The 27,669-nt window shown below is 29.4% G+C and overlaps 2 protein-coding genes across 6 annotated transcripts in view; one reads left to right on the top strand and one right to left on the bottom strand.

Annotated features, from left to right (window-relative positions):
* Positions 1–4,456, top strand: part of LOC142330499 (multiple inositol polyphosphate phosphatase 1-like) — a 461,575-nt gene extending 457,119 nt beyond the window's left edge. Inside the window, exon 11 of one of the 5 annotated variants that reach the window (XM_075375797.1) lies at positions 4,272–4,456. In XM_075375797.1, coding sequence (XP_075231912.1) covers positions 4,272–4,303 — 32 coding nt within the window. In that variant the 3' untranslated portion in view covers positions 4,304–4,456. The remainder of the gene's footprint in view (positions 1–4,271) is intronic. The other 4 variants (XM_075375791.1, XM_075375796.1, XM_075375795.1 and 1 more) reach the window with 4 other exon arrangements.
* Positions 4,457–10,040: 5,584 nt separating this feature from the next.
* Positions 10,041–25,975, bottom strand: LOC142330645 (uncharacterized). Its single transcript, XM_075376090.1, has 6 exons — positions 25,911–25,975; positions 20,569–20,707; positions 17,655–17,759; positions 15,992–16,120; positions 13,299–13,460; positions 10,041–10,106 (listed from the first exon to the last, which is right to left on the bottom strand). Exons 1-6 carry the CDS (start codon positions 25,973–25,975, stop codon positions 10,041–10,043), a joined length of 666 nt encoding a protein of 221 aa, XP_075232205.1.
* Between the last annotated feature and the right edge of the window lie 1,694 nt (positions 25,976–27,669).

The following is a 27,669-nucleotide window of genomic DNA, read 5'->3' as shown; positions in this document are numbered from 1 at the left end:
GCTTAAAATGCTGGATGCTGTACACCATATTTTTCTACATCTGGCTACAGGTGCCTTTACATGAAGCCCTGTCGTAAGCATACTTGATAATTGCAGTGAGCCGTCACTTTGGCAGACAGTACTAGTTGCTAGCATCTTACTCTGCCAGTCTTAAAGGAAAACCAATCACCCAGTTTTTAAAGCAGTCCTCACAAACGTTCATTTACAACAGTATAAAGACTATCCATGTTATACAGTACCCAATGGGTGTTCGTACCCGGTGTAATTTTACCTTTTAAATTTTGACATATTCTATTATCCTGACCTAACCCTGTTCATATCCTTTGTGGAGACTCCACCCCAGAAATTTTAATTGTAACGTCATCATACATAATAAAAAAAATCAACAATTCATATCATCTTTCAAAACAAATCCAGATGCAGTAGTATACAAAGATGGGTCGAAACAGAATGATATTGTTGGATGTATTTGTTGTAAATGACAGAACCTGTATATTTGGTCTACCTGGTATTTCAAGTGTCTACAATGCTTAATTATTCTGAAATAATGCCTCTTTTAGAACTACGTTTACTCCACAATAACTGTAAGCCATCAATAAGGCTTTTAATATCATTCATCCAAAATACTGTCACATCCTTATTCGTTTAGTGCACTACAAGCTTTATAAGATTTATATTCTAGACATCCTATCATCACTAAAATTCATAAAGCAATTACTGAGTTGAACCATCACAACACACAAGGAGTATCTGCTAGATCCCTGGCCATGTGGGAATCCTAGGTAATGAACATGTGGATTCCGCTGCAACAGTCTTTCAAATTTCTTTCTCTTATTTAGTTTATATATCATTACACTTGGTGCATATGTTAAAAATTATTTTATATATTGTAAAATCATTGCTTAAAAACAAAAAAAAACAAAAAAAACACTGACCATAAAAAGTATTGTTAACACTAAATACAAAGCAATTTAAACTAAAAAGGTATTTTTTATAGATAGATCTATTCAGTTAATTAAAAAGGAGAACATAAAAATATCAAGATTATCTAAAATTAATTTTAATTAAAAACAAAATATGAATTTTTTTTTTTGTTAATAATGGTTTAACGTTAAGATGATAAAGTAAATTTCTATTGCTCTTATGATGTAATCATAAAATCCCACTATGATAATTTCAGGCTGTATTTATGTGTACTCGGATATGGAAATTAATCAATTGTAAAGCATTTAAATATATAGATGCATTTGTTAAAAAAACTTTTGTCATTTTTTATTTAATTGCTATTTTTACTACTGACACCTCTTGCAAATGCGTGTAAGAAGCTGAACTGGTACCAAGTAATCTTTATAGTTGGATCTCTATATAATTAAAAAACCTCCTTGACAAGATTAAATAAATGTCACTAAATGGCAAAGCATTATGAAGTTACCTGGTAAAGTTGCTTAGGTACTAAAAAGTAAAGTTATAGAAATATTAAAAAATATGAAAATGCTAATTATATTACTCAAACAATCTTTCAATATAATTTATAGTAATATTATTTTCTATAGATTGTGTGAAATTTTGTTAAGAGTTTGATGGATTAACAAATTTAGTTTAAAAGAAAGTCTAAATAGATTCCACCAGCATCTCAGTCATGGAAGATGTTTCTGTAACAATAGATTGGATAAATGCTCCCAGATTATTACTGAACACTAAAGAGGGATGTTCCAGATGCCAAATACAAAATGAAAACTAACAAATTTTAGGTAACTTGAAGAGTGTTCTAGATGCATGTAAATTTTTACATTTCTTTCAAAGTTTATCTACGTATCAAAAAAAATGTTGGGTGATGAAGAAAATCTGTTTACATATTTGAATTCAGCGTGAAAAGTTTTATTAGGATTACATATTGTTCTTTGGGCAAAAAAAAAGTTTAATTTTGTTCCTTAATGTAATTTGTGAATACATATTTGAATTCAGTGTGAAAACTTCTAATATGATCACATATTTTGACTACCATCTATCATTCGCCAGCTGTTTTATTAAAATCTCCAACTCTTTCTGAGCCATTGTATGCACCCCATTCCTCCATGAACTTCTCGGTCTTCCTGGGCCTCCATCCATCAGTCCTAGTCTCCCACACCTATTTAGGCAATCTATCTTCAACCATTCTTATTAAATTTCCCAGCCACCTAAGTTGTTGCAATTCCACATTCTCGACAGTGAAAATTACCTTCGGAACATTTTTTTATAAAGTTATTAATCTGTCCCTTCTTCTCTTTGCCAGGATCCTTCTTAAAATCCTCATTTCCTGTATCTGGATCTTACTTTTGTGCTTCTCAGACACAAGGTCCATGACAACTACATGTAGTAGTGTTTCTTACCAATAAAACCTCAGTTCAAAACAAAATAAAACCTGCCACTTGCTGCCAGTCTGCTATTAATCTCTTCATCAATGTGACTCCCCACTACTAAACCCGAAGGCCAGGTACGTAAAAATGTTTTAACCTGTTGCAATGTTCTACCCCTAATCACCACTCCAGTTTCCATTTCTTCCTTGAATATCAATATTGTTTTGTTTTCTGCTCACTAACCTCCATGTTCCTCTTCCTCAACTCTTCTACCCATATGCTAACATTCATCTGCAAACTTGTTTCAGATCACTCAAAAGCACCAAGTTATCAGCAAACAATTTTATATAAGATAAGTTCAGATGATTAGGCTTCAAACTCCAATTTCTGATGTAATATTTCTTTGTACTTTGCCTACAGCTTTTCATTACATCATAAAAAGCAATATAAAAGGCAAAGAAAGGTCCCTGTCAAACTCCTGCTGTAGTAACAAATTCCTTTGACAATGCATTTGCAGTCCTTACATAATTCCTGCAGTTTGTAATCAAATCAATGAAACAGAGGTAAACAATTTTCCCATACTCAATTCCCATTTCACTAATCTACCTCAATGTAAAAATCAAATCAATGTGCTCCTGTTCGATTGAAAACTAAAGAGGGGCAACTGTCCCTCTTCAGTAAAAAGAGGAACTCCTCTTTTTATTTGTGGAATAGCATTCTTAACCATTCCTAACATGACTGACATTGTATGTTATTATGTACTCACAGCAAAAGATTTATTTATTTAATCAATCATAATTATTGAATTTTGAACTGAAAATAAGAACCTAATTTTAAATTTAATCCGATTTTACACCAGCATGAATTGCAGAAAAAAAACTAAAAAATACATAGCCTATTGAACTATTGACTATTGACCTATTAACTATTGAATAATCAATCCATTCTCATGATCTTGCAAAATTTTATATTTTTGGACAAAATAATTTATCATTTTTTGAGCAATAATTTCATTCAGAAGTAGTTATTTAACATTTTTTAAAATTAGTACTTTTATTTTGATATTCAAGTAAGATGTTACAGTATTAAAAAAACATTTATTAAGTCATACCTGAAGTGATATTTAACTTTTAATAATAAAATGATAAATATTTTTTGCTAGTGTGGTTAATATGCAATGAATGTTGTTAGAAATTGTTAAGAAAACTTGTGCAATTGATTTGAGTAGACCATTATTTTGTTACTATAATGGTTACATTTAATCGTTAAAATTTGTTTTCTTATTTGGCAGAAAATAGTCAATACTATTAAAACTTTTAATGCTGTCGGTTCAAAAATGCCCATATTAGGTAAAATTATTAGGTCTCAGAAAATAATATTATGATATTGATAAAACAACACGTGCAGTCCTAATCTATATACAGGAACAAAAATTTACTCCCATTAGAAGGCTCAAGCCTTGGTTAAAATAGGTCCTGAACAATTAAAGTTTTAAATGAACCTTTGCATAAACAATAAAATAAAAACAGAAAATTATAGGCTTGTAAGTTTGCTTCAAACTTTTACAAAAATATGTGAAAGCAAGTGCTCAATACATAAGTATCTTATATGAATGAAAATAATACATTAGTTATAGAACAACATAGGTTTAGAAAATGGTAATTTACATAAAAGCCTTAGTAATTTGGAGGAAACAGTGGTGGCTAACTAAAGTTTTTAATTTAATTTATATAGAAATTGAAAAAAATAGGTAATAAATTTAGTTAATACCATTGTTTAGATCATATCTTACAGGTAAGAAACATTGTTTAGAGTTAAAAAATTATCATCCCCAACTCATTCAAAGTTGGAATTCCATAGGGTTTAATGCTATGTAATTTTATTTTTAATATCTAATTAGTGAACTACCATCAATAATTAAACAAAGTCAAATAGTATTTTATGCAGGTGATACTTCACTGATGTAATCCAAAGCTAAAAGTGGTGGCTGAAACATAATCCACACTGGGGCATATCATGGGAAAAAAGTGCAGTGAGATTTTGGATCAAGGAAAGACCATCAAAATTCTTTATTGAGTAGAATGAGAATACTACTTCTCTGTTTGAAGAAATGTGTAGCTGTATATGGCAATTACATGGAAAAATAATTGTATGTTTTTTGTAGTAAATAAAATGTACTTATGCCAAATCTTTTTTTCATCTGCTAGTTGTAAACAACAATGACATTATATTTCAGCTATCTCTCGTAATGTAAATATATTACAGTCAGTCAAAAAGAACTAATTCATTTCTTTCTGTATTGTAATTGTAATTGTAATTATAATTGTAATTGTAACACATTTCTGTATTGTATCTGTAATTTTAGTAAAGTTAGTCAAACTGATTTATAAAGAGGTAGGGATGAAAGCAGACACATGAGATATTATAGCCATATCTATCACTCACCAAAATTGATCAGTGGAATATGAATCATAACAAGTTTTCACAAAAAATGAATCATCATGTCGAGCTTCCATAAAAAAAAATCAATTAGAACACAAAGGCAATTTAGAATAAAGTTTTAATAGCTGAAGTGTACTGAGGTGTAACTCAGCTCGGATGACAAACCTTTCAGAAGACCACAAAGTGTAGGATCATGTGCAGGATCCACATGCAGGAATCAATAAATCTGAGTCCTAGATGTTCAGTTATAAAGTCGAACTCAGCACTTAGGTTATTTTCTTGTATAGTAAATTCTGGATGAACTTTGTTTGGCCCTTCATAAAATAGCTTTCATTCAAATAATCATTTTCCATAGACTTCCACTTCTAGTGTTACAATTGCAACTGTCTAAATCTCTTTTGAAATTTTTTTGACAACGGGTGATTATTTCATAAATTTATAAGGAAAGAACTATCACTATTTTTTTTTAGTCTAAAAGATTTGCTTACATGTTTCATATTTTCTTATTTAATCACATAACTAATTGTTATTTTTATAGCCTGAAACCTCTTAAATTTTATTTTGGCGATTAAAAAAAAAAAAACAGTATTGAGTGTTACATACAAGAGCTTACAATTATTTCTAGATATTACCAAATGTAAATATTAGTCTTAAGCAAATAAAAGTGTTACGCTTTTTCTCAAATGTAATCTACAAGATCATTCCAAAAAAGGTTATGAAAACCTCAAAGCTTGTGCATGGGAATAAGAAAAGGAAATCTTGCAGCACATAAAAAATTCTATGCATGGTCTCAGAAATCAAACTTCCAATTTAAAGGATAAAAGGATGAAATGTGCCACGGAGGTTGACCCAAAGAACTTTGCCAGTGATGAATGTTCTATATTATTACTATCATCTACATGATTATTATTTATTTTGATTATTTATTATGATTATTATTATTATCTATTTTGTTATTTGCAATATTTATTTTTAAAGCTTATAAAAATGTGCACTTATTTTCATTAATTGTCAAATTGCACTGAGTGAAACTAACAATGATCGCACATCAGTAAAAAAGAACTGACATCTCAAAATCCAATGGTTTTTTTTTTTTTTATAATGGTATTTATATTATTACATAAACATAATTTTAAACAGTAAATTTGGATAATTTTATAACCTATGATTTAAAAATTGCATGCTACTAATCTCCTCCATCCATATTGATGTCTTCTAGGAGTCAATGCACAAAGTTGTACATAACAATAAAAAAATCAGGAGTGATATTAATTACATGCAGATTTTCTCTTTCACTTTGTACTCATCCTTAATTTGTAGAACACCCAAAAATAACACATTAATATGTCATCCTTGCCTGGGTGTAGATAAAATTAGCTATTTAATGCACACATAAAACTGATCTATTCAGGGTAACAAATGAAATAAATTAACTATTTTTGAAAAAAAAGAAATTTGAAAACAACGGACTATATTTTAACATAAAAATAACAATTACACAAGTAATACAGAGACACAAACCAATAGGATTGAGGTATTTTAGTTACATGATACTGCCTCACCCCTCTGCTATCTTAGAATTTTCCTTTTCCTTGTAGATGATTCACTTTTCCTCCAGTGTTGTCAATCAAAAATTTCAAAACACAGATAGATTTTTTAGTAAATACAATATCATAGATTTTTAGTAAATCTATGATATTTTATTTTAAACTGTAGACGAGCTGTCCTCATTGCTCCTCCACAAGAGCTTCCACAAGATCGATTGTTGTGTTGATATGGCAACAGATTGCTATAATTAACATCTTTAAGAAGAGTGAACAGTGCAGTGTTACATATATTTACATGTACAGTTTTTGATACTGAACTAATATCATTATCATCTACACCAAAATCCAATAAAAGATACTGTGTAAAAATAGGTTGGCAAACTGGGAGAGAAAAAGCAATTTCTCACAGGGAAAAGTGAGATTCAAAGATGTCAGAGGAACGAGCCAATGTCACGTGACCAAAACACTTCTATCCTGTTGGTTCGTGGGGCCATATCCTCATTTCTATACTGCTACAAAAACATAACAGTCATTTGTTGTTTTCATTATTTTCATTATCTTCTGATTCATAAAAATTCTGCAAACATAAAACAAGTATATAACTAAAAATATGCAGTTAAGTAATGATTAATTAAAGTAATGACTAGTTAAAGCAATAATAATTTTACACACAATTTTAAAATTCAGTTCATCCTCAAATTACAGTAAAATTTAACAAAAATGAAATTTGTACTATGTATGTATACAAATAGAAAGAGATTAAGGTTTTTATAATCTGAGAAAGCTAAACTTTTTCACTTTCTACATTTAAGGCTGTCATAACTAAACTGTAGTTTTAATATACAAAACTAATCAGTCATATAATACAGACTTTCCATGAAATTTAACTGTAAAATAGTGAAGTGTATACGAATGGCAAGAGTTTGTTAGACAATTATTTAAAGTTTGATCTTGATTGATCTTTACAAAAAAATTTACCAAAAATAAAATAGGATTTCCCTGTTAATATTTAATTTATTCAATATAATTATCAAACTAAATGGTGAGAGAGTGAGTGAGAGGGGGGACATTGTGTGTGTGTGTGTGTGTGTGTGTGTGTGTGTGTGTGTGTGTGTATATATATGTGTAATGTTGGTCATCCTAGTTGTACTTGGTTTTAAAGAAATCTTTTTTGTGGAAAAATAATCAGATTGGTAATCTTTGTCTGAAAATCACATAAAACAAAATACTATTCTGCAGATGAACTACTACTGTCAATAAAATTTTTGAGATGTTTCAAAAAAAAATTGAGAGGCAAAAAAGAACAGAAACTAAATTTTTAAAGTTTATATGCCATACATAAAATGAAAAAAATAATACAGGGATGTAAAGGGACTCTACAAACAGAAGAATGAATTCACCAAGAAGGGTGTAAAAATCTATCAATCAAATAAACAAAAGCAACTATTGTATGTGAGAAAACTGTTGGAACATTAAATAAAAAATAGTGTAATATTCATTTAATACTTTGAGTTAAGGCAATTATCATCTATTATTTTGTTGATGAACCATTGATAAACTGTTGGAAAAATTTTATATTTTGTTTTTTTTACTTTCACCACTGATAAAATGAAAACAGAAAATGACATGTAATTGTTGTTTGCAAAATGTATCTACTCAAAAAAGATAGATAATTCTAACAGTGTAATTAAATTTTTTCAGCTTTTTTTATGACAGTAACATGGCAAAATTATACAATATTTAGTAAAGTTATTTATCCTGTAAGTTTTGAAAAATGCGATAGGACGAAAGGAGTACAGTTTATAATCTGGATGATGAGAATGGGTTAGAAATGTGAAATCAAATTAGAAAATAAAAATTAAGAGAAAGTATTGGACTTAAGAAGATGTAACAGCAAGATGATTACTCACCTGCAGTAATGTGTAAGAATGGGAAGAAAATCTCGACTATCTGCACTAAAGGGATAGAAGCAGAAGCACTAAAATCATAGCTGGAAAATTTTGAAAGAAGATTTATTTTTTTGAATATTACACAAGATACGATCTACTAATAATTATATATAGTGTTTACTACTGCTAAGAGCGTAGTGATGGAAAATAAAGCTGTACAAAGTGAAATAAACATTTAACTAGAAAAATAAATTTTATAGCAAAGTGGTGGATTTAGAGGACTGTAGTAGCTGAAAAGATTTTATATTTAAAAATTTGTCTTTGATATTAATAGTGCCTGCTACATAGTAGGGTCAAAAGATTCTATGAAACTATTCCAAGGCAAGCGAATATTTGTGGCTGAACAGCTTCCCTCCAATAGGAAACCCAAAAGTGGTAATGCACAATACTAACCATAATTTTTCTGAATTGTACAACATTTTTCCAAAGGATACAGATTTAAGGTTTATTTTAAATAATACTATGAAATTAAAAGGAACTATGTTCATTGTTCACAAACATTTCTCTCTTCAAACAAGGAAAATCAGAACAAAATTCCTGGATATTTGAAAATAAATTAATGATACACCTTTAATCTTGATTAAAGGTGATTGTTGTTCAGGACCATCTAGTTGTGGAAGGGGTATATAGTTTATAACTGGAATGATGAGAAAAGGTTGTGAATGGGAAATCAAAATGGAAAAGAAAAGATTAAGAAAACTGTTTAACAGATAGAACACCAAAGAGTGTAAAGAGAAGAAGGGAGCAGCATAATTATGAAGATGTAACAGCAAATGAGTGATGTGGAGCTGCTAGCAAAGTCAGAACTGATGACAGCCAATTAAGTATTTTATTTTATAATACTACAGGATGAAGGGTAAGTGATATTTTGAATTTCTGTCTTTGTTGGTAGGTATGATTGTTTCTGCCTTTTAGAAACCCATGTAGAAGAAGAGGGCAATAAGACATTATTTGAATCATACCTTAAAGGATATGTATAGTGTTGGCATTTTATGGTTAAGGAAAACAGGTATGGGAAAAAAAAGGTTATTATTAAATAGTAGAGCAAAATTTATTAAATATATTACTGTTAAAAATTTAGGTGGTAATTTAATAATAGAAGTTTGCAGTGTTAAAGAAAACTCTATGTTCTTCTGGTATATTTGAATGGGAGTAACAAAACAGTATTAGAGGAATTATAATCATTTATGGAATTTATTTTTTAGCCTTTTAGCAGTAGGTTAAAGAATTTGATAATTGTTGGAGATTGGAAAGGAAGAGTGGTAAATTTCACAAATTACTATCAGATGTATATGAGTATTCAATATATTTATAAACATAATTTTAAATATGTAATTTTTAGTAATAAAGGAAAAATGATGAAAGATTTACATGAAATGTTTAATTTTGTCATTTTTAGTGGTAGCTGGAGTCACAAAAGCTGAATGTACATTTGTAAATTAGTTAGGGTCCTTATTATTGAGCTATGTCACTGGAGTGTCTTAAGTTTAACAATTTAAAAGTTTAAATTACAACTTTTCTGATAATGTTTTATTGAACCACTTTTCCAATCATATGATAATTCTAGTTGGTTTAGTGTATGGTTGTAACAATATATGTAAAGAATATGATTTGCTGCAGCTCATGCCAAAATTAATTTGGAGGCAGTTGATGAAAGCTGATGTTCACTGACAAGTTGAAACAGAATTTTAAATGAGTAGTTGATAAGAGGAGAGTAAGTTTAATTGTTCAGTTTTTTAAAAATCTAGTATACAAAACAGCTAGTGTTAGTCAAAAGAAGCAGCACTTGGTTTGACAACTGTGAAAAAGTATAGTCCTGAATATTTGCTTTTCTGTTTACACAGAAAAGTAAACAAAGCATATTAAAAATACATGAACCATTTGGAAAGTTCTTGGCTTAACAGAAAGCTTTTTTGAATTTTTCAATATAAACCACCATTACAATTCAATACGTTTAGATAAATGACTTTCCAACTTTTTAATACCCTAAATATAATACACTTTGCAAAAGGTTGTCTCAGCTCTGATCTCATTTGAAATGAATTTTCACCTGCAAGCCATTTTTTCATGTCTGGGAAAAGGAACTAATTGCTGGGAGCCAAATCTGCCAGGTACGGCACTTGTGAATCATAGGTCATGGGAGTTTTGCAGCAGCAACAACCTGAGATAAGTGTGCCAGTGCATAATTTTGGTGAAAGAGAAATTTTTTTGGGTAGATGTTTGTCTCTAACTTGAACAGTACCCTTCAATCGGTCCACTAGTGAAGTTTAATTCTTCCTGGTGATGGTCCTGCCTTTTTCTAAGTAGTCTATGAGCATTTCACCATGAGAATAAAAAAACCATAGCCATCACTTTTTCTGCAGATGAAACCGTTTTGCTTTCTTTGGTGAACTTTTACCTGCTCACAACCATTGTTTAGTCTCTGGCATTCAATGGTGAACCCATATTTCATCAACTATCATAATGTCTAACTCTTTTTGTACGTCTGTTAGGGTTAAATATCAATTACTTTTCTGAAAATTATAAAACTTGTTTGCTTTACTTTATGAACACAAACAAGCAACTTAATGCATATATCAGAAACTTTACAAAGGATCATAATTTAAAAAAAAATCATAATCATACAATCATATTTGCACTATCTCTTAAAGTAAGTGAGGGGGATTTTTTTTGTAATTAATTAGATATTTTGAAGGACATACGTTTATGTAGCATGCAAACATAGACCCAGAAAATTGGGTTTCAATATCTATATCTGAGAGGTTAGAGCTGGGACCCAACCTTGTATGCCATATACAAGTCATATTTAATGACTACACTGAAGAGATACTGAAATAGAATAAATAAATTTAGGTATAGGAAATGAAAGAAATAGATTTAGGTTTAGAAAATTATGAGACAATAAAATGCCTGTGAAAGTCAGATTCTCAGGTTTCATAAAAAAACTGTCAGAAGTATGTAAGGAATTATTAAAAATTGAATATGAGTAAGTACAATCATTCTTTATGACAATGATCATAATTTCCTATGCAAGAAAGAAACTAATTACCACAGTACTTTTTTTATGGACACTCTGGCTAAACGTTTGTTGGAAGTATAATAAAGGGAAAAATAAAGAAAACTGAACAGGATTCTGTGTGGGTTATATGGCTGTAGATAATATTGTTGTAACCAAAGGTATAAACTAATTGTAAAAAAAAAAAAACAATTTTTTTTTACTGAAAATTATAAACTAAATGTGAAAAAATCTTTTAAGTTTAGATTTCAGGCTTGTGATTGACATAATTAATTATTGACAGAGATGCACTTTTTTTAAGCTTTTTGACGAGAGCGGTGTTGAATAAGTTTGTAATTTGAAATGGAATGTATGATAACACAAACTCTGTATAAATGATAAACCCAATTTTAAAATTTAATCAAAGGTGTTTGCTGCCACTGCTATAATTTTCATCGTTTATCTAGGACATATGTGAGTGGACTGGAGATGGATTAACAAGAGAAGATTTAAAGGTAAATGTCCTTTAGTATGCTGATGATGTAGTGATACTATCAAGTAATATTGGTGTAATAAAGGATGACCGACAGTTTATGAGCTTATTGCAGCAGACTGAATATCACTAATATGATTATGTAAAGAATAATTATTTTTAGAAAAGAAGGTAGACAAGGAAAAATTAAACTATGGGAGAAACAAGTGTGAATAAATGTTTAGGTATAACGTCACACCCTCAGTCTCATTTGATGTACACATTTAGGGATATAGTTACAATTACAAAATATGGTGTAAAATTTTGTGCAAGATAAAATTTAACATTAAATAATGAGGGACCTATTGTGGCTTTCAATGTGGCAATCGGTATACAATTGTTAATAGGGCCCAAGTGTAGAGAGGTTATTTAGAGAGTAATGAACTGGAAAGTTTTTTAGAAGCAGATTGTTTAGTTTCTGAATAGTACACCAAATTGTTCAGTTTATTTGGAAAGTGAAGTCAATATATTGAGGTTGTACACAATAAGATTTCCATTTTTTATTAAATTTTAAATGCTCATCTCCCTAGACACAGATTTATATGAAAAATGGCATATTTTTATAATAATAATAACTACGATTAATAAAAAAAAAAATTAAATTTATGTCTCACTTATACAATCAATTGAGTGGATTCTGAGGATCAGAAAGAATTGTGGAAAATAGTGGATATGAGTTAATATTTATGTTATTATGTAGTGGGTATTGTAATATGCATGTTAATATGTGATGTCATCTGCAATAAATCGCTGGAGAGGAGGGCTAACAGAGCACAATTTTATTTTTTTATTCTACATTCAAAGTGAACGAGGAAATAAAAAATTAAATACTCGTAAATGACATTGACAAATGGGATTTTATTAGCATGATCTTAACGCAATGAGATCTTGATAAAGTAATCATCTTTGGTATTCTTTACTTCCTAAGATGATATATATTTTAATTTCAACTTTTCTTACATCACTTGTGTATCTCCATGGGTATGTGAGTGAGAATGTGCTTGCAATTGTGTAAGGTGTATGATTAGAAGGAATATAAGTAGTATGATGTGAAGTTAATATAATGAATGTAGTTTTAAGTAAGAAAGAGATTAATTAGAAAGTGACTTATTTATATTTAACCCTGCTATATTACAACTTTATCAACTCATAATTTTAGGTACTAATTTCTTTTTACATGCTTGATGATTTGACTTATATTTTAGGTTTTTCTTGTGTGGCGTTCATACATTTGATTATTTATTAGTTTTTCAATGTTCTACTTGTATATCCTTTGCTCAGCTATATTTTATTTGTAAAATTATCAAGCTTGTAAGCTTGGCCGTTGGCCTCGGGCCAAATATTATGAATAAGAAAATTCATAGAAGGAACTGATCAAGATATCTGTTATAGAATAAATGATTTACCTGTAGTCGTGATTTATAAGTTATTTGTATTATCTTAATTTTATGCTTATTTAAATTAATAAAACTCATAATTAAAATCATTTTTAATTACCTGAAGACGTTTAATAGTTGGATCAATGTTATGTAGTGTTATCTGTGTGGCATTTGTTAATTGTTTTCGAAACTTCTCTTCCAATGTAGAAACAATATTTTCTAATTCTTGCTTTTTACCATTTGTTAAAGAAGAGCCAAAACTCAGTTTCTGTACCCATAGCTGCAATAATTACTTATCTATTTTAATAAATTAATCAATTAATTGGCCTAATTTAATATTAGATCAAGAGTAATTTTCAGTTTAATAACTTGTATATAACTACTTACTTTATTTATAAAAATAAATAATTATTGAAACTAAATGATAAATTTAGATAAATAGTATTACTGCAGTAAATGCAACTTTAATGAGATTATTTAAACAAAATATTTTCACTATTCAGAAAATTGTTAAGTAATGCTTATTCCTCTTATTTTTTTTAAAAGAGAAAATTATTTAAAAACATCTTAATCTGGTGAAAAATTTGTTTACTCTTCGCTTTTTGCCTTTTTTTTTACGGCTCCCATATAGGCACAATGGAACTGCAGCACTCCCTATTTCCACTTTATATTATCAGTAACATGAATATAATGAGTCCTTTTTTTAATTCTTTCTTTAAACTTGTACAATATATAATCCTTAAGCTTAATGTCAGTAGCCATCCCTCAGTTAATGAAAAAGATACAAAAATCTTTGTATGGAACTATGCGCTTCACAGTTCCAGCAGCATGGTGTTTGACTGTTGTGTGCATGCGCACATGGGGAAGCTGCAAGGGTGCAAGAGAGAGAGCGCACTATCATTCCCACAGTGCCAACCCCAGTGTGCTGGTGAAAGGTAGTTTTTTTTACTTTGCGTGTGTATCAAACGTTCCTTGTTAGTTTCCTTTTCTAGTTTAGTTGGTGGAAGGAATATGAAAGTGATTTAGTTGTTTTTTCAGTAATGATCAGAAGATAGTGGAAAGCAAGGTTCTTCATTTTTTCTTCAGTTCTTTTATTTTACAGAAAATGTTAACCATGGCCTTGAAAAGACCCAGAAAAAAATTTTCTGGGGCAGCACCCCCATTAATTCAACCTGCCACTGAGTAGTAAATCAATATCAGTAGCAAATCAAAATTATTATTATTATACACGATATCCATTGCATTATCTATTTATTACATGAGCAATAACCAATCAATCATAAAATGAATGTGAGAAATTCATGTTTCATACACTATTACACTGATGTTGAATATAAATAGATACACAATTAGACATAACAGATCATGATTTAAGTCACAGATTATCATTAAATATTATTAATATATGTTTGAGAAAATCTCAATATTCTGAATTATTAGAATGAATGATTTTTTAATTAAAGATAATTTTAAATCTTTATATAATTTTTATTATAATTAAATTTACTATAATAATTTGCTTGATAAAAATTAAAAATCTATTAAATTATATAATAATTTTATTAAATCTGTATTATAATTTTAACATCTTTTAAGATAAATCACAACTGTGTGTTAATAATAACAGATGATATTGTAAGGTAAATCAGAAAATGAGGAATTTCAGACCATCAGTCAGTACTGAAATGGCTAGACCTCTGAGGAGACAATCTTTCCAGTTAACACTGAAAAATTCAGTCAAGCAAGAATCAGCAGATCATGAAGACAACAAATAAATGTTTTCTTCAATGATTTAACCAAGATCTGATGAGAAAACTGTTAAGTGTTACCTGAAATCAAGGAGACAGCCAATTTTTGGAAGAAGTCAAAAATTTCTAGTAATAAAAATAATTGCAGCATCCACAAAAAACAAAGGTATTCCCCAAAGGGAATAACAAGATTACTGCTACTTGAGTTCTTTGAGGAGAATCATTTCCTGCAGTCCATTCACACAATTAGAACATCTCAGCAATTCACATAGGGAATAACACAAAATTGCTGCTACACGAGTTTATGGCCACCTAGGTCACCCAATTTATTTTCTACAATTTATTTTCTTTGGCATCATTTAAAACAGTGTTTAGAAATAATCATTGTACACTTGATTGACTCAAACAGAACACTAAAGTTGAAATTTCTCATATCACCACTGCAACTATAAAAAAAAAGGGCTTCTAAACATAAAGAAACATATTAATGCCTGCACAGCTGGAAATGGAGAACATTTTGAACATTTATTATAACAAAATTACTGTAATTTATGAAATTATTAAATATCTATCTCTTTCTTGAAACCTAATGAAGTTTTATCGTTCACTGGTTTCCATGTTTTTTTTTTGCATAACTTTTCATTCAGTTTGTATAATACATTTACAGTATACCATTAGTATTAATATAGATTTATATTATGTTATTTCTTCATTTAAAAAAATGATATTGACTGACTCACTTTTCAGAGATTTTTCTTTTTTTTGTAATTTAAAACCTAATAAAATAGAACTGTCTGCACGATATAAAGTGATGACTGTACAATTATTAAATCTTTTCATTAGTTTGAATTTTATTTTAAGCAATAAGTAAATTTCTATATCATTTAGTACTTTTTAAACTTCTTTAAGAATCTTGTTATTTTTTATCTAATTAACCAAGAAAACTAAAATATTAGTAATTTAAAAATAAATTTCATAAAATAAATCAAACAAAGAGGCTAATAAAATCACCAATTGGGTAGGAAATGAGAAAGCTTAAACAAGTTTATTAAAACTTAATTACCTCCATATCCTTTGATTTTTTAAGAACGTTGATTTTCTGTTCATAACAGTCGGCTATTTTTTTATTATGTTCGATAAGCTTAATTATTTTTGATGTAAGCTTCATAATTTTTGATTTATATGCAATATTCTGTAACAAATTTACAAAAATAAATTAAATGAGCGGAAATACTTTATAAAAGTTAGTTTATTTTCAAAATTAACGCTATAAAATTACATTATTCTCTTCTCTTATTCTTAAGACTTTTTCTTAATGGGCACTTCTCTACCCACTCTTTACAATTCCATTTTTTTGGCAATTTACTAAGCATATGTAATGAGATTATAATTTTTTTTTTCAAACTGGGACATCAGTGTAACACAGAAACATATTAAAACTTTAAAACAGAAATTAGAATACCTATAAAAAAATGATTAATATACTTAGCTTTTTTACTCAAACCTTTAGTAAGTAAAAGAAAAATGATCACAAAGACTTAGTAGTGAACTAACTTTGGTCTCTTCATCATGTGTAGGAAAAAACTGAGCCTTTTAATAATAATAAAAACACATTTGTTTACTCCTTTTGACAAATAAAGCTAATGAATCGCTTACCTGGCAACTGAAGGATAATAAACCAAAGTTGCCCGTAAACAATTTAAAATACAATTTTTAAAATGAATATCAAGAGAAAAACTTTATAATAGACCAATGCCAGTCTCAAAAAAAGTGTGACAACAGCTGCAAATATTATATTTGCAGCTGTTATCATAATATGTTTTCTTTTTATATTACTGATTTCATATTATTCTCTACTCTGTTCACCTCAGTGTAATTCCATATCCTACAGCCTCAATTACTTATTTTACAAAGTCAAACCATTGTTTTCCTCTATAGTCTCTACCCTCTTTGTATCCTTCATTACCAAATTAACTAAACCAGATATTTTAACATGTGGCTCACCAACCTGGTTTGTTTTTTTATAAAATTTTGAAATAAATTTCTCTACTTACCTTGATGACTAAAGTCCTCTTTATTTAATAATTTTTACTCACGTTCAACATCTTCTCCAACACTACATTTCAAAAGTTTCTATTCTTTCTTTTTGTTTTCCCTATCATCGACATTTTGCTCCCACAAAGAACTCCACTTCAGGCAAATATTTTTAAAAATATTGTTCTAACTCTTAGAAACATATTTAATACTAGCAGCCTTTTTTGCATAAAAGCCCTTACCCATGCCAGACTGCTTTTGATCTCTATATTACTAAATCAATCCTTTGTAATTACTCTCTTAAATAGTCAAATTTTATAACTTCTGATGTATATATGTTCCTTTATCTTAATATTTCTCACAAATTTCACTACCTTTGGCTATAAATACAATATAACAATTTTTTCTATATTAAAGTATTTAAGCCATAGTTTTTTTTAATAGGTAATAATCATACTGGCAGTAACATAATAGAAAAGACAGATATCCATTAGTTTTGACCATTGTGAAACACTAATATAAAATAATGTATAAACTGTTGCTATGAACTGATAAAAAGTAGAAGAAACCTTTGTATTTTTTGAAGTCACTAAAGGTGGATAAATTATTAATTGATTGAAAAGGTATATACCACCTGCAGGAGTGTAAAAACATATTTTATAACTGTTATTAAAATAATAAAAAAAACTTACTTTAGCTTTTAATTCTTTTGAATTTTCTAATTCTTGTTTTATATTTTCTACTTCTGTTTTCATACGACCACAATGTTCTTGGAGTTGTTTTTCTAGGCGCTCAACCTGAAATAAAAAAGCAAAAAAATTGTAAAAATACACATATAAAATGTACTGAGAAAATTTTACCAATTATTATTTTCACCATAAACATAAATGCAAATTATGTGAAGTTAATAAGTTGTAGCTAGTATAGATTAATACATTTTAAATTTCAAGAAGGACTGTTCTACATTGATAATTTGAATAAAAAATACATGCTGAAAATGTTTTTATATGTGAAAATTCTTGATAATCGAGTACACATATTGAATTGTGAGATCTGATAATCTTTAAAAAAAAATCATCTAATCAGAACACAGTTAGGTAAAACATATGATTAATTCACCAGTATTCATATACACCTGTATTCACATGAATAATGAATGACTGAATGAGAAACTTTTAAAATAAATACACTTTAATTACCCAAAATACTCAAAGTTGACAAAAGATACATTTGCTTGTATCTTTTGGCTTAATAAACATTTTAAATTTGATAAGTTTTTTGTAATAGTTGAATACAAATTTAAATTGAAGGAACATTATGAAACACTACTTCCTGAAAATGATCTGAGTTCACTTTTAACATAATTTATTTTGTAAAATATTTTTTTTATCAATTTAGTGATTACGATTGAATTAATATTTTCACTGAATTAATCCTTTGAATCTTTGAACCACTTAATTGTAGTTTCTATTCAAGTCCTTTTTAGATTAAAGAAACACTTCCTTATTTTACTCCTCTGTACTGCCAAGAGATCTGTATTAAACCTGAGTCTCCTCCAAGCCAAGTTTTAAACAATTAAAATTATTAATCTTTAGAAAAAAATTAGACATTGAATAATTCTTCATCTTCTGTGTCCCTATTTTCCTCTTAGGCAGGCAAAATTTCTAATTCATTCATCCTCTGAGTTTTGAATCATATCTGTTCTAAATTATCCTCATGCAACTTTGTAAAATTAAATTTTGTAAAAAAGAAAAAGTTTTCTTTCGGAAAAGTAGTCTTTCATGAACAGAAACCAATTTACCTGCAATATATCTGAAACCACGATATAACCAGAAAGAGTGCTATATTTACTAAATTTGCTGTATTATACTCAGCATTTACACATGTAAATACAAATATCTATAACTCATATAGATGTTCATTATACTAGTATTTAACAAATAAGTATAAGAAATGTATCATGATGAACTTACTCCACAAACTACATAAAAAGAAATTGTTGGTTCATGGATTGCAATAAATATGACAATAAATTAATATAAAATAATAAATATTACCTATCTTCTTAAGAATAAAGTATGTAACAAAAACTAAATGAAATTGTTAATTTTTCTGAAATTATACGCCTTACAACTACAATCCCAATTACAATTCACTTCAGTCAGAAGTTCATTTTTTCACTAAATTACATTTTTTAAGTTACATTTTTTCAATAAATATTACCTATCTTCTTAAGAATAAAGTATGTAACAAAAACTAAATGAAATTGTTAATTTTTCTGAAATTATACGCCTTACAACTACAATCCCAATTACAATTCACTTCAGTCAGAAGTTCATTTTTTCACCAATCACTTTTGGAGACCAGTCTCATTAATAGTCACACACACACATACACACACACACACACACACACACACCCACACCCACACCCACACACACACACCCATACCCACACCCACACACACACACACACATACCTCTTTATTTTTCTTAGCTATATCTTTTTTTAGATCACTGATATTGTTTTTGTAACCTAAAACAACTTCTGAATGAGATTTCTTCAATTCTAATATTTCTTCATTTAATTCCTACAAAACATTTTTAAAGACGTTAGCAACAAAATAAATGTATATATACCTTATAGTAAAAGTCTATTATTTCACAGAATAAAGTGTTATTCTATAAAATAATTTACCTAGTCAAATTTTTAAATAATCTCTTTTATTACATAATTTTAATTGCTACACAATATTCATAATTAAATCACTAATTACAAGAACTAAACAGAAAACAATTATATAGAAAGAGACATTCTTTTCAAGTAGCCTAAATTTTCTGTGCAAGTTCCTTTGTGCGTCCCAATTTTAACAGACAGCCAGCAAATCAAACTTGAAGGAGTGTTTCAAGTGTGTGTTTTAGTATATAATTTTCAAGCTGTTTCTGAATGTCTTTCAGTTGAGCATGTAAATTTTCAAATGGGGATATATAGATGTACAAAACTAATAGAAGAATTTCAGTTCATGTTGTCAATTCATCTGGGTATGTAAAATGCATCCAATTCCTTATTTATTTTCATTATTTCTCATTTCTAATAATAAACAAACCCAGAGTTCTATTGCATCTCCATTTACAGTTCAATATTAAAGCAAAACAATAATTTTTGGCAGTTCATCTCCAACTGGCTGGCACTTCTCTAACAGTGATACTAGGAATTTATTTCCTTCTGCCTGGCTGTAAACAAATTTAGTCTGTAGTCATTTAGTCTGGATTTTCACTCAGTTTAAATTATTAAATCATCACATCAGGCTTGTTTTTAACTTGATTGTTTAATGTAATATAAAATTTGAGATGGAAGATAGTTATTCCAAAATATTGCATCTCTTCTTGGGGAAAAATATAATTTTAATTGTTTACACACTTACAGGGAGTAATATACCACAGATGGTTCAAAAGATTGGAGTTTATCATTTCAAATGAAAAAAGGACTGCATCAGTGGAGATGGCTTTTTGGAGGCGCTAATATATTCAGTCTTAGCCTTGCTAAGATAACAAAACTACAATAAAATTTATCAATAAACTATCATTAACTTTTTTTTCTACTTACTAATTGTAATGTTTCAGCAAACTGTTCATTTTTTTTAATAGCACTATTTACATGTGCTGACAATACTGTTAAAGTATTATTAACAAATTCTTTGTGCTCTTCCTCAAGAGCACTTTTAATTTTTTCAATCAAAGTCAATCTGAAAAAAAAATTATTTATGTTAAATAATCAATTCATTATATCATAAACTGCCATTTAAAATATATAATATTTATTTCAATGCCTTATAATCTGAAAGAATGAAAAAATTCATTTGGACCACATTTACAATTACTCATGAATTGATTTTTTTAATATCCCTATTCCATTAAAAACTGGATGTTATCACAATAATTTTCACCTTTTTTAAATATAAATAATTCATATGAGCTGCAGTAAAAACTAAGTCAAACATTATGTTTGTCCTTTATCTTTCCTCCTTTCATAATATTTTTCAACAGTGAATACTTTTCTCCCCAAATTAGTGCAAGTACATCCTGAATTTTCTATTTTCTATATTTTGATATTTTCAGAAGCTATCCATTTTACTTTTTTCTCTTAAGTCAATGCTTCAACAATACAAGAGGGTAAAAATAGAATATACAATATTATCTGAAATAATGAAATCAAGGTTAGAAATAATTTGTTTCATTTTGATCAATTCAGGCAAATTCCTATACGTTTATGAGATATTACTTTCTGAAATGGTAAACTTCCAATATTCAGATTTATCCCAGAGTTTACAATATTATTGACATGAATTTGGTCAAAAACATTTAAAATAAACTTTACTTTACAATCATATATGCCACCGTGAAGAAAGAACATTTAAATATTCTAGTAGAAAATGCACATAGAATCCTACTAATATGACACTGTCATCTACACACTATATCTAATTGTTTTTCCTTGAACAACCATATCACCTACCTTTGTCTTCTGACAGCTTCTTGACAAATAGTGTCCTATAAATGTTGATTTGTGTAACAAAATACACGTTTTGAATCCCTTCATGAATATTTCTTTTCTGTTGAGTCTCTTTTGACTGACATCGACTTTTTGATTCAAATGCAAGTTAGTAATTCTTATGTCTTTACCATCCAGATGGCTTAATTTTAAGAACCTGTTCCAATTTTTATGACATAACTTGTGCAAATGTTTTTCAAAAATTGACAAAACAGGCATATTCATCCTAATTTGTTAAAATGTTTAAACCTTATGATCTCTTGGATTGATGGAACCAAATCATAGGACATTCACATACCGAGTATTCATTATGTTATCTTTTCACACTGTATTTGTGTGCCTTACTTTTTTCATATCATCAAGCAAGAATAATAATAATTTCAAACAAGTATTTCTTCAGTCATTAGTTTTTGTTACACCAAAAGAAAGCAAACGACAATAACAACTGTTAACAGGGCAAGAAATATCTATCATTGTAGATGACCAGAAAATTAAAAAATAACATTCTACGAGTCGGAGTGTGGAATGTTAGAAGTTTAAAAAAGGTTGGTAGGCTAGAAAATTTAAAAAGGGAAATGGATAGGATAAATGTGGATGTAGTAGGAATTAGTGAGGTTCGGTGCGAAGAGGAGAGGGACTTTTGGTCAGGTGATTTTAGAATAATTAACTCAGCTTCAAATAATGGGAAGGCAGGAGTAGGTTTCATAATGAACAAGAAGATAGGGAAGAGAGTAGAGTATTTCAAAACGCATAGCGATAGAATCATTGTAATAAGAATAAAATCAAAACCTAAACCGACAACTATTGTTAACGTCTATAATGATGATGAGGAGAGTGTGTATACGAAGAGATTGATGAAGCAATTAAACACGTAAAAGGAGATGAAAATTTAATAATAGTTGGAGATTGGAATGCAAGCATTGGAAAAGGCAAGGAAGGAAATATAATGGGTGAATACGGGCAGGACAAATGAAATGAAAGAGGGTACAGGAGTTTTGTACGAAGTATAATTTAGTAATTGCCAACACCCAATTTAAAAATCATAATAGAAGAATATACATTTGGAAAAAGCCAGGCGATACTGCAAGATATCAGATAGGTTATATCATGGTTAAGCAATGATTTAGAAATCAACTCGTTGACTGCAAAACTTACCCTGGAGCAGACATTGATAGCGACCATAATTTGGTGATAATGAAATATAGATTGGGGTTTAAAAACCTGAAGAAAAGGTGTCAGATGAATCGGTGGAATCTAGAGAAGCTTGAGGAAGAGGAGATAAAGAAGATTTTTGAGGAGGACATCGCAAGAGGTCTGAGTAAAAAAGATAAGGAAGAAAATGTAGAAGAGGAATGGGAGAATGTTAAAAAGGAAATTCTTAAATCAGCAGAAGCGAACTTAGGCGGAACAAAGAGAACTGGTAGAAAACCTTGGGTTCCAGACGATATATTGCAGCTGATGGATGAACATGAAAATATAAGAATGCTAGTGATGAATTAAGTAAAAGGAACTATTGACAATTAAGAAATACTATAAACAGGAAGTGCAAACTAGCGAAAGAAGAGTGGATTAAAGAAAAGTGTTCAGAAGTGGAAAGAGAAATGAATATTGGTAAAATAGACGGAGCAGACAGTTAAGAAAAATTATGTGGTACAGATATTAAAATCTAATAATATGTTAAACAAAGATGTACACCGATTTATAATACGAAAGGTAAAGTCGATAGGTGGGTGGAATATATTGAGTTATACGGAGGAAATGAATTAGAAAATGGTGTTATAGAGGAAGTTGAAGAGGATGAAATGGGAGAAACAATACTGAGATCTTAATTTAAGAGAGCATTAAAAGATTTAAATGCCAGAAAGGCTCCTGGAATAGACGGAATACCTGTAGAATTAATGCGCAGTGCAGGTGAGGAAACGATTGATAGACTATACAAACTGGTGTGTAATATTTATGAAAAAGGGGAAGTTCCATCAGACTTCAAAAAAAGTGTTATAGTCATGATACCAAAGAAAGCAGAAGCAGATAAATGTGAATACAGAACAATTAGTTCAACTAGTCATGCGTCAAAAATCTTAACTAGAATTCTATACAGAAGAATTGAGAGGAGAGTGGAAGAAGTGTTAGGAGAAGACCAATTTGGTTTCATGAAAAGTATAGGGACAAGGGAAGCAATTTTAGGCCTCAGATTAATAGTAGAAGGAAGATTAAAGAAAAACAAACCAACATACTAGGCGTTTATAGACCTAGAAAAGGCATTCGATAACGTAGACTGGAATAAAATGTTCAGCATTTTAAAAAAATTAGGGTTCAAATACAGAGATAGAAGAACAATTGCTAACATGTACAGGAACCAAACAGCAACAGTAATAATTGAACATAAGAAAGAACCCGTAATAAGAAAGGAAGTCCAACAAGGATGTTCCCTATCTCCGTTACTTTTTAATCTTTACATGGAACTAGCAGTTAATGATGTTAAAGAACAATTTAGATTCGGAGTAACAGTACAAGGTGAAAAGATAAAGATGCTACGTAGATGATATAGTAATTCTAGCTGAGAGTAAAAAGGATTTAGAAGAAACAACGAATGGCATAGATGAAGTCCTATGCATGAACTATCACATGAAAATAAACAAGAACAAAACAAAAGTAATGAAATGTATTAGAAATAATAAAGATGGACCACTGAATGTGAAAATTGGAGGAGAAAAGATTATGGTGGTAGAAGAGTTTTGTTATTTGGGAAGTAGTTGTTATTTGACTAAAGATGGACGAAGCAGGAGTGATATAAAATGCTGAATAGCACAAGCGAAACGAGCCTTCGAACAGAAATACAATTTGTTTACATCAAAAATTAATTTAAATGTCAGGAAAATATTTTTGAAAGTCTATGTTTGGAGTGTAGCTTTATATGGAAGTGAAACTTGGACAATCGGAGTATCTGAGAAGAAAAGATTAGAAGCTTTGAAATGTGGTGCTATAGGAGAATGTTAAAAATCAGATGGATGTTTAAAGTGACAAATGAAGAGGTATTGCGGCAAATAGATGAAGAAAGAAGCATTTGGAAAAATATACTTAAAAGAAGAGACAAACTTATAGGCCACATACTAAGGCATCCTGGAATAGTCGCTTTAATATTGGAAGGACAGGTAGAAGGAAAAAATTGTGTAGGCAGGCCACGTTTGGAATATGTAAAACAAATTGTTAGGGATGTAGGATGTAGGGGGTATACCGAAATGAAACGACTAGCACTAGATAGGGAATCTTGGAGAGCTGCATCAAACCAGTCAAATGACTGAAGAAAAAACAAAGTAGATGACCACAAAATTAAATTAACTAAAGACATAACATCAAACTGATAAATGTGATTTTTTTCTTGTTAAAAACTTAAATCTTTAAAATTTTACTTTGACTTTTTTTGCATACTCGTATAAAACAAAAAAAAAATGAATATTATAATTCTGACTATTGAGATAATTGATCCATGGATGAAACTGAATTTCATGGTATACAGGTGTCTGGATAATCTGAATATCATCGTGGTATACCTGCTAATCCAAAAATAGTTTAATTCATTAAACTTTGTTAATCTGTATTTTTGGTGGCAATCAAACCTCACTTTTTATTGGTATTAAACACTACTGGAAGATGGTGAACATCATTTTGTACACATTATCTGAGTCTCATACAGAGATTCTCACTAACATATCGTAATACTGGCGGTGTTATAGCATGAACTTCTTCTTTAATCCACACTTTTAAGTCCTGTGTTGTTGTTGGATGAGTCTCAAAAATATTCAACTTCAGATATCCCAATAGAAAGAAATCACAAGATCTCTGGTCTGGCCGCTGAACATTTCATTTCTACTGATGAGGTGATTCAGGAAAAGATTTTTCAGAAGGTTCGTTGTCACCCTGTCTGTGTGACAACTAGAGACAAAGACTAAAGATGAAGCAACTAGTCAGTTGCTTCATCTTTTTGAAAATAGTGTTCTCATTCACAGGAAATCACTGAAGTTTGGAACAAGGAAGGTTTCCAGCATTTGAACATAGTGCACTGATGTTAATGTAACTGCATGGCCATCATCATCCACGAAAAAATACCACCAATTATTCCATTCAAAGAGATCGCACACCAGATTGTAACTTTGGCCGAATGGAGAGGCTGTTCATGAAGTTGAGGGATGACAGTGGCCTAACTGCATTTATTAACATATCCATTGAGGAAGAAATGAGTTTCATTGCTCATCCATAGATTATCAATGAGCTTGGGTTATCTTCGAGCAGCTGTAACGTGTGCCCACAAAACCAACATGGATAGGATAGTCTCTGGGGTTCAAAGAACTGACTATTCTCCTTACTGTTTGCAAAATTCTCGTTACTGTTTGTGGTACTTGGCAGATCTTAAAGTGCTTCTTGTAATTGTTACTTGTACTACTTCCATATTCTCAGCAGTCATACTAGTTCTTGCAGTACCACCTCTTCTACTTGTTTGACCAGTTATTTTTAAGTTCCCAAACAGAAATGGCTTTCTTATGTGGGACAAAAGTAGAAGGTGGAAAATGAAAATGTAGGTAGAATTCTCATTGTGCACGTATGTAACTTCAACAATTTTTTAAATAAACTAATAGTGAAACTTCATTCTCCGATCCAATGCTGCATGGTTACTAAACTTCCAGGTGTGTAGAACATGAAAATCACTTCACTGCCTACTTTCCTCACCACACAAGCCCCCATCATACAAGCTTCTTAGAAATGTGGTTTGACTTATTGACTTACCCACTCATATATATATATATATACACTAGCATCACCCCATCACAGCTTCATCCACGTTATATGGTTACTTGTCTTTCCTGTCACAGTCCATTTTTTTAATTTTGTTTTATAGTCAAGTAACCCAGAGGCTTGTGTAGCCAGTTGCATCACACATACAGTAACAGTGGCAATGGCTGTGTTGGTTGAGCCACTGCAATGTACACCATCGCACCCCTTAAAAAATTGAAATTCTAAAAAAAGCAAAAATGGTTTTCCAATATTTATCGGAATATTTTGGATATTTATTTGCAAGTAAAAACCTAATGAATATCTTTTTTTACTATAGTTGTAAATAAGGAAAATGTTCAATCATTGTGAAAAAATTTTACTTTTTTTCACCCCTTTCAAGGTCAAATTTCTGAAAATCTAAAAACATTTAATTTCAAGAAAAAACAGTATTCATTGTGACTGCCTTTTAGCCATTTAAACTCAGAACTTCAGAAAAATGTCTTAGTATGCACATACTCCATAAGAATAAATATACAAATTTTCATCAATTTATATCTTCATTAGTTTTTGCTGAATGTTGTTTATGAATGACTCTTTACATATTTTTTTTATATAATACAGGTATATAGTTAAAATCTATAACAAACAAAAGAATAGAATGTACATAAATCTTACTTATCCTTCAAGTGAAGAACTTCGTTTTTTAATACTTCTTGCACAGAGTCCATTTCTAATTTTTTATTTGTTACTTCTTCTAGTTGTTCTTTCAGAACACTATTTTCTTTCTAAGAAATAATCAAACAAACATCCATATATAATATATATATATATTTTTTTTAAATTTTACTTATTTTTTTTTTTAAGTATAATTAAGAATTATACTCCTCTGTACTGTACAAATTTATTTTATTAGATCAACCAAAGTACAAAATAAATAAACTAGGATGACTTACCTACCTTTTTCTACTATATATGAAAAAGCACTTTCGTGAATTACTCACATCATCAGCTGCATTATATATTCATCTCAAATTACATTATGCACTTTGTAAAACATAACATCATGCATTTATTTACTTTATTCAAAATTTAAAACCTTTAATCTTTTTGTTTTAAACATTTATTCAGTTAAATTAAAAATTAAAACAAAATTTAAAATGAAAAACTGATTAAAATTAACATTAAAAATTAAATTGTACAAATTTTTACATGTAAGTAAAAATATGACGTCAAGGCATAAAAATCAAATTGAAATAAAAAATTAAAATCAAATAAAAATAATTTTAAGTAAAGCAATTATGTAAAGTATGACTATTATCTAAAGTATTTTTATCAAGAGTAGAATTTTCGGGTTTATATAAACCCGAATATATATACTTATATATA

The sequence above is a fragment of the Lycorma delicatula genome, chromosome 9 (genome assembly GCF_047948215.1).
Source record: "Lycorma delicatula isolate Av1 chromosome 9, ASM4794821v1, whole genome shotgun sequence".
In the NCBI taxonomy this organism is placed as follows: Eukaryota; Metazoa; Arthropoda; class Insecta; order Hemiptera; family Fulgoridae; genus Lycorma; species Lycorma delicatula.
This window is presented reverse-complemented; position numbering and strand designations above follow the sequence as displayed.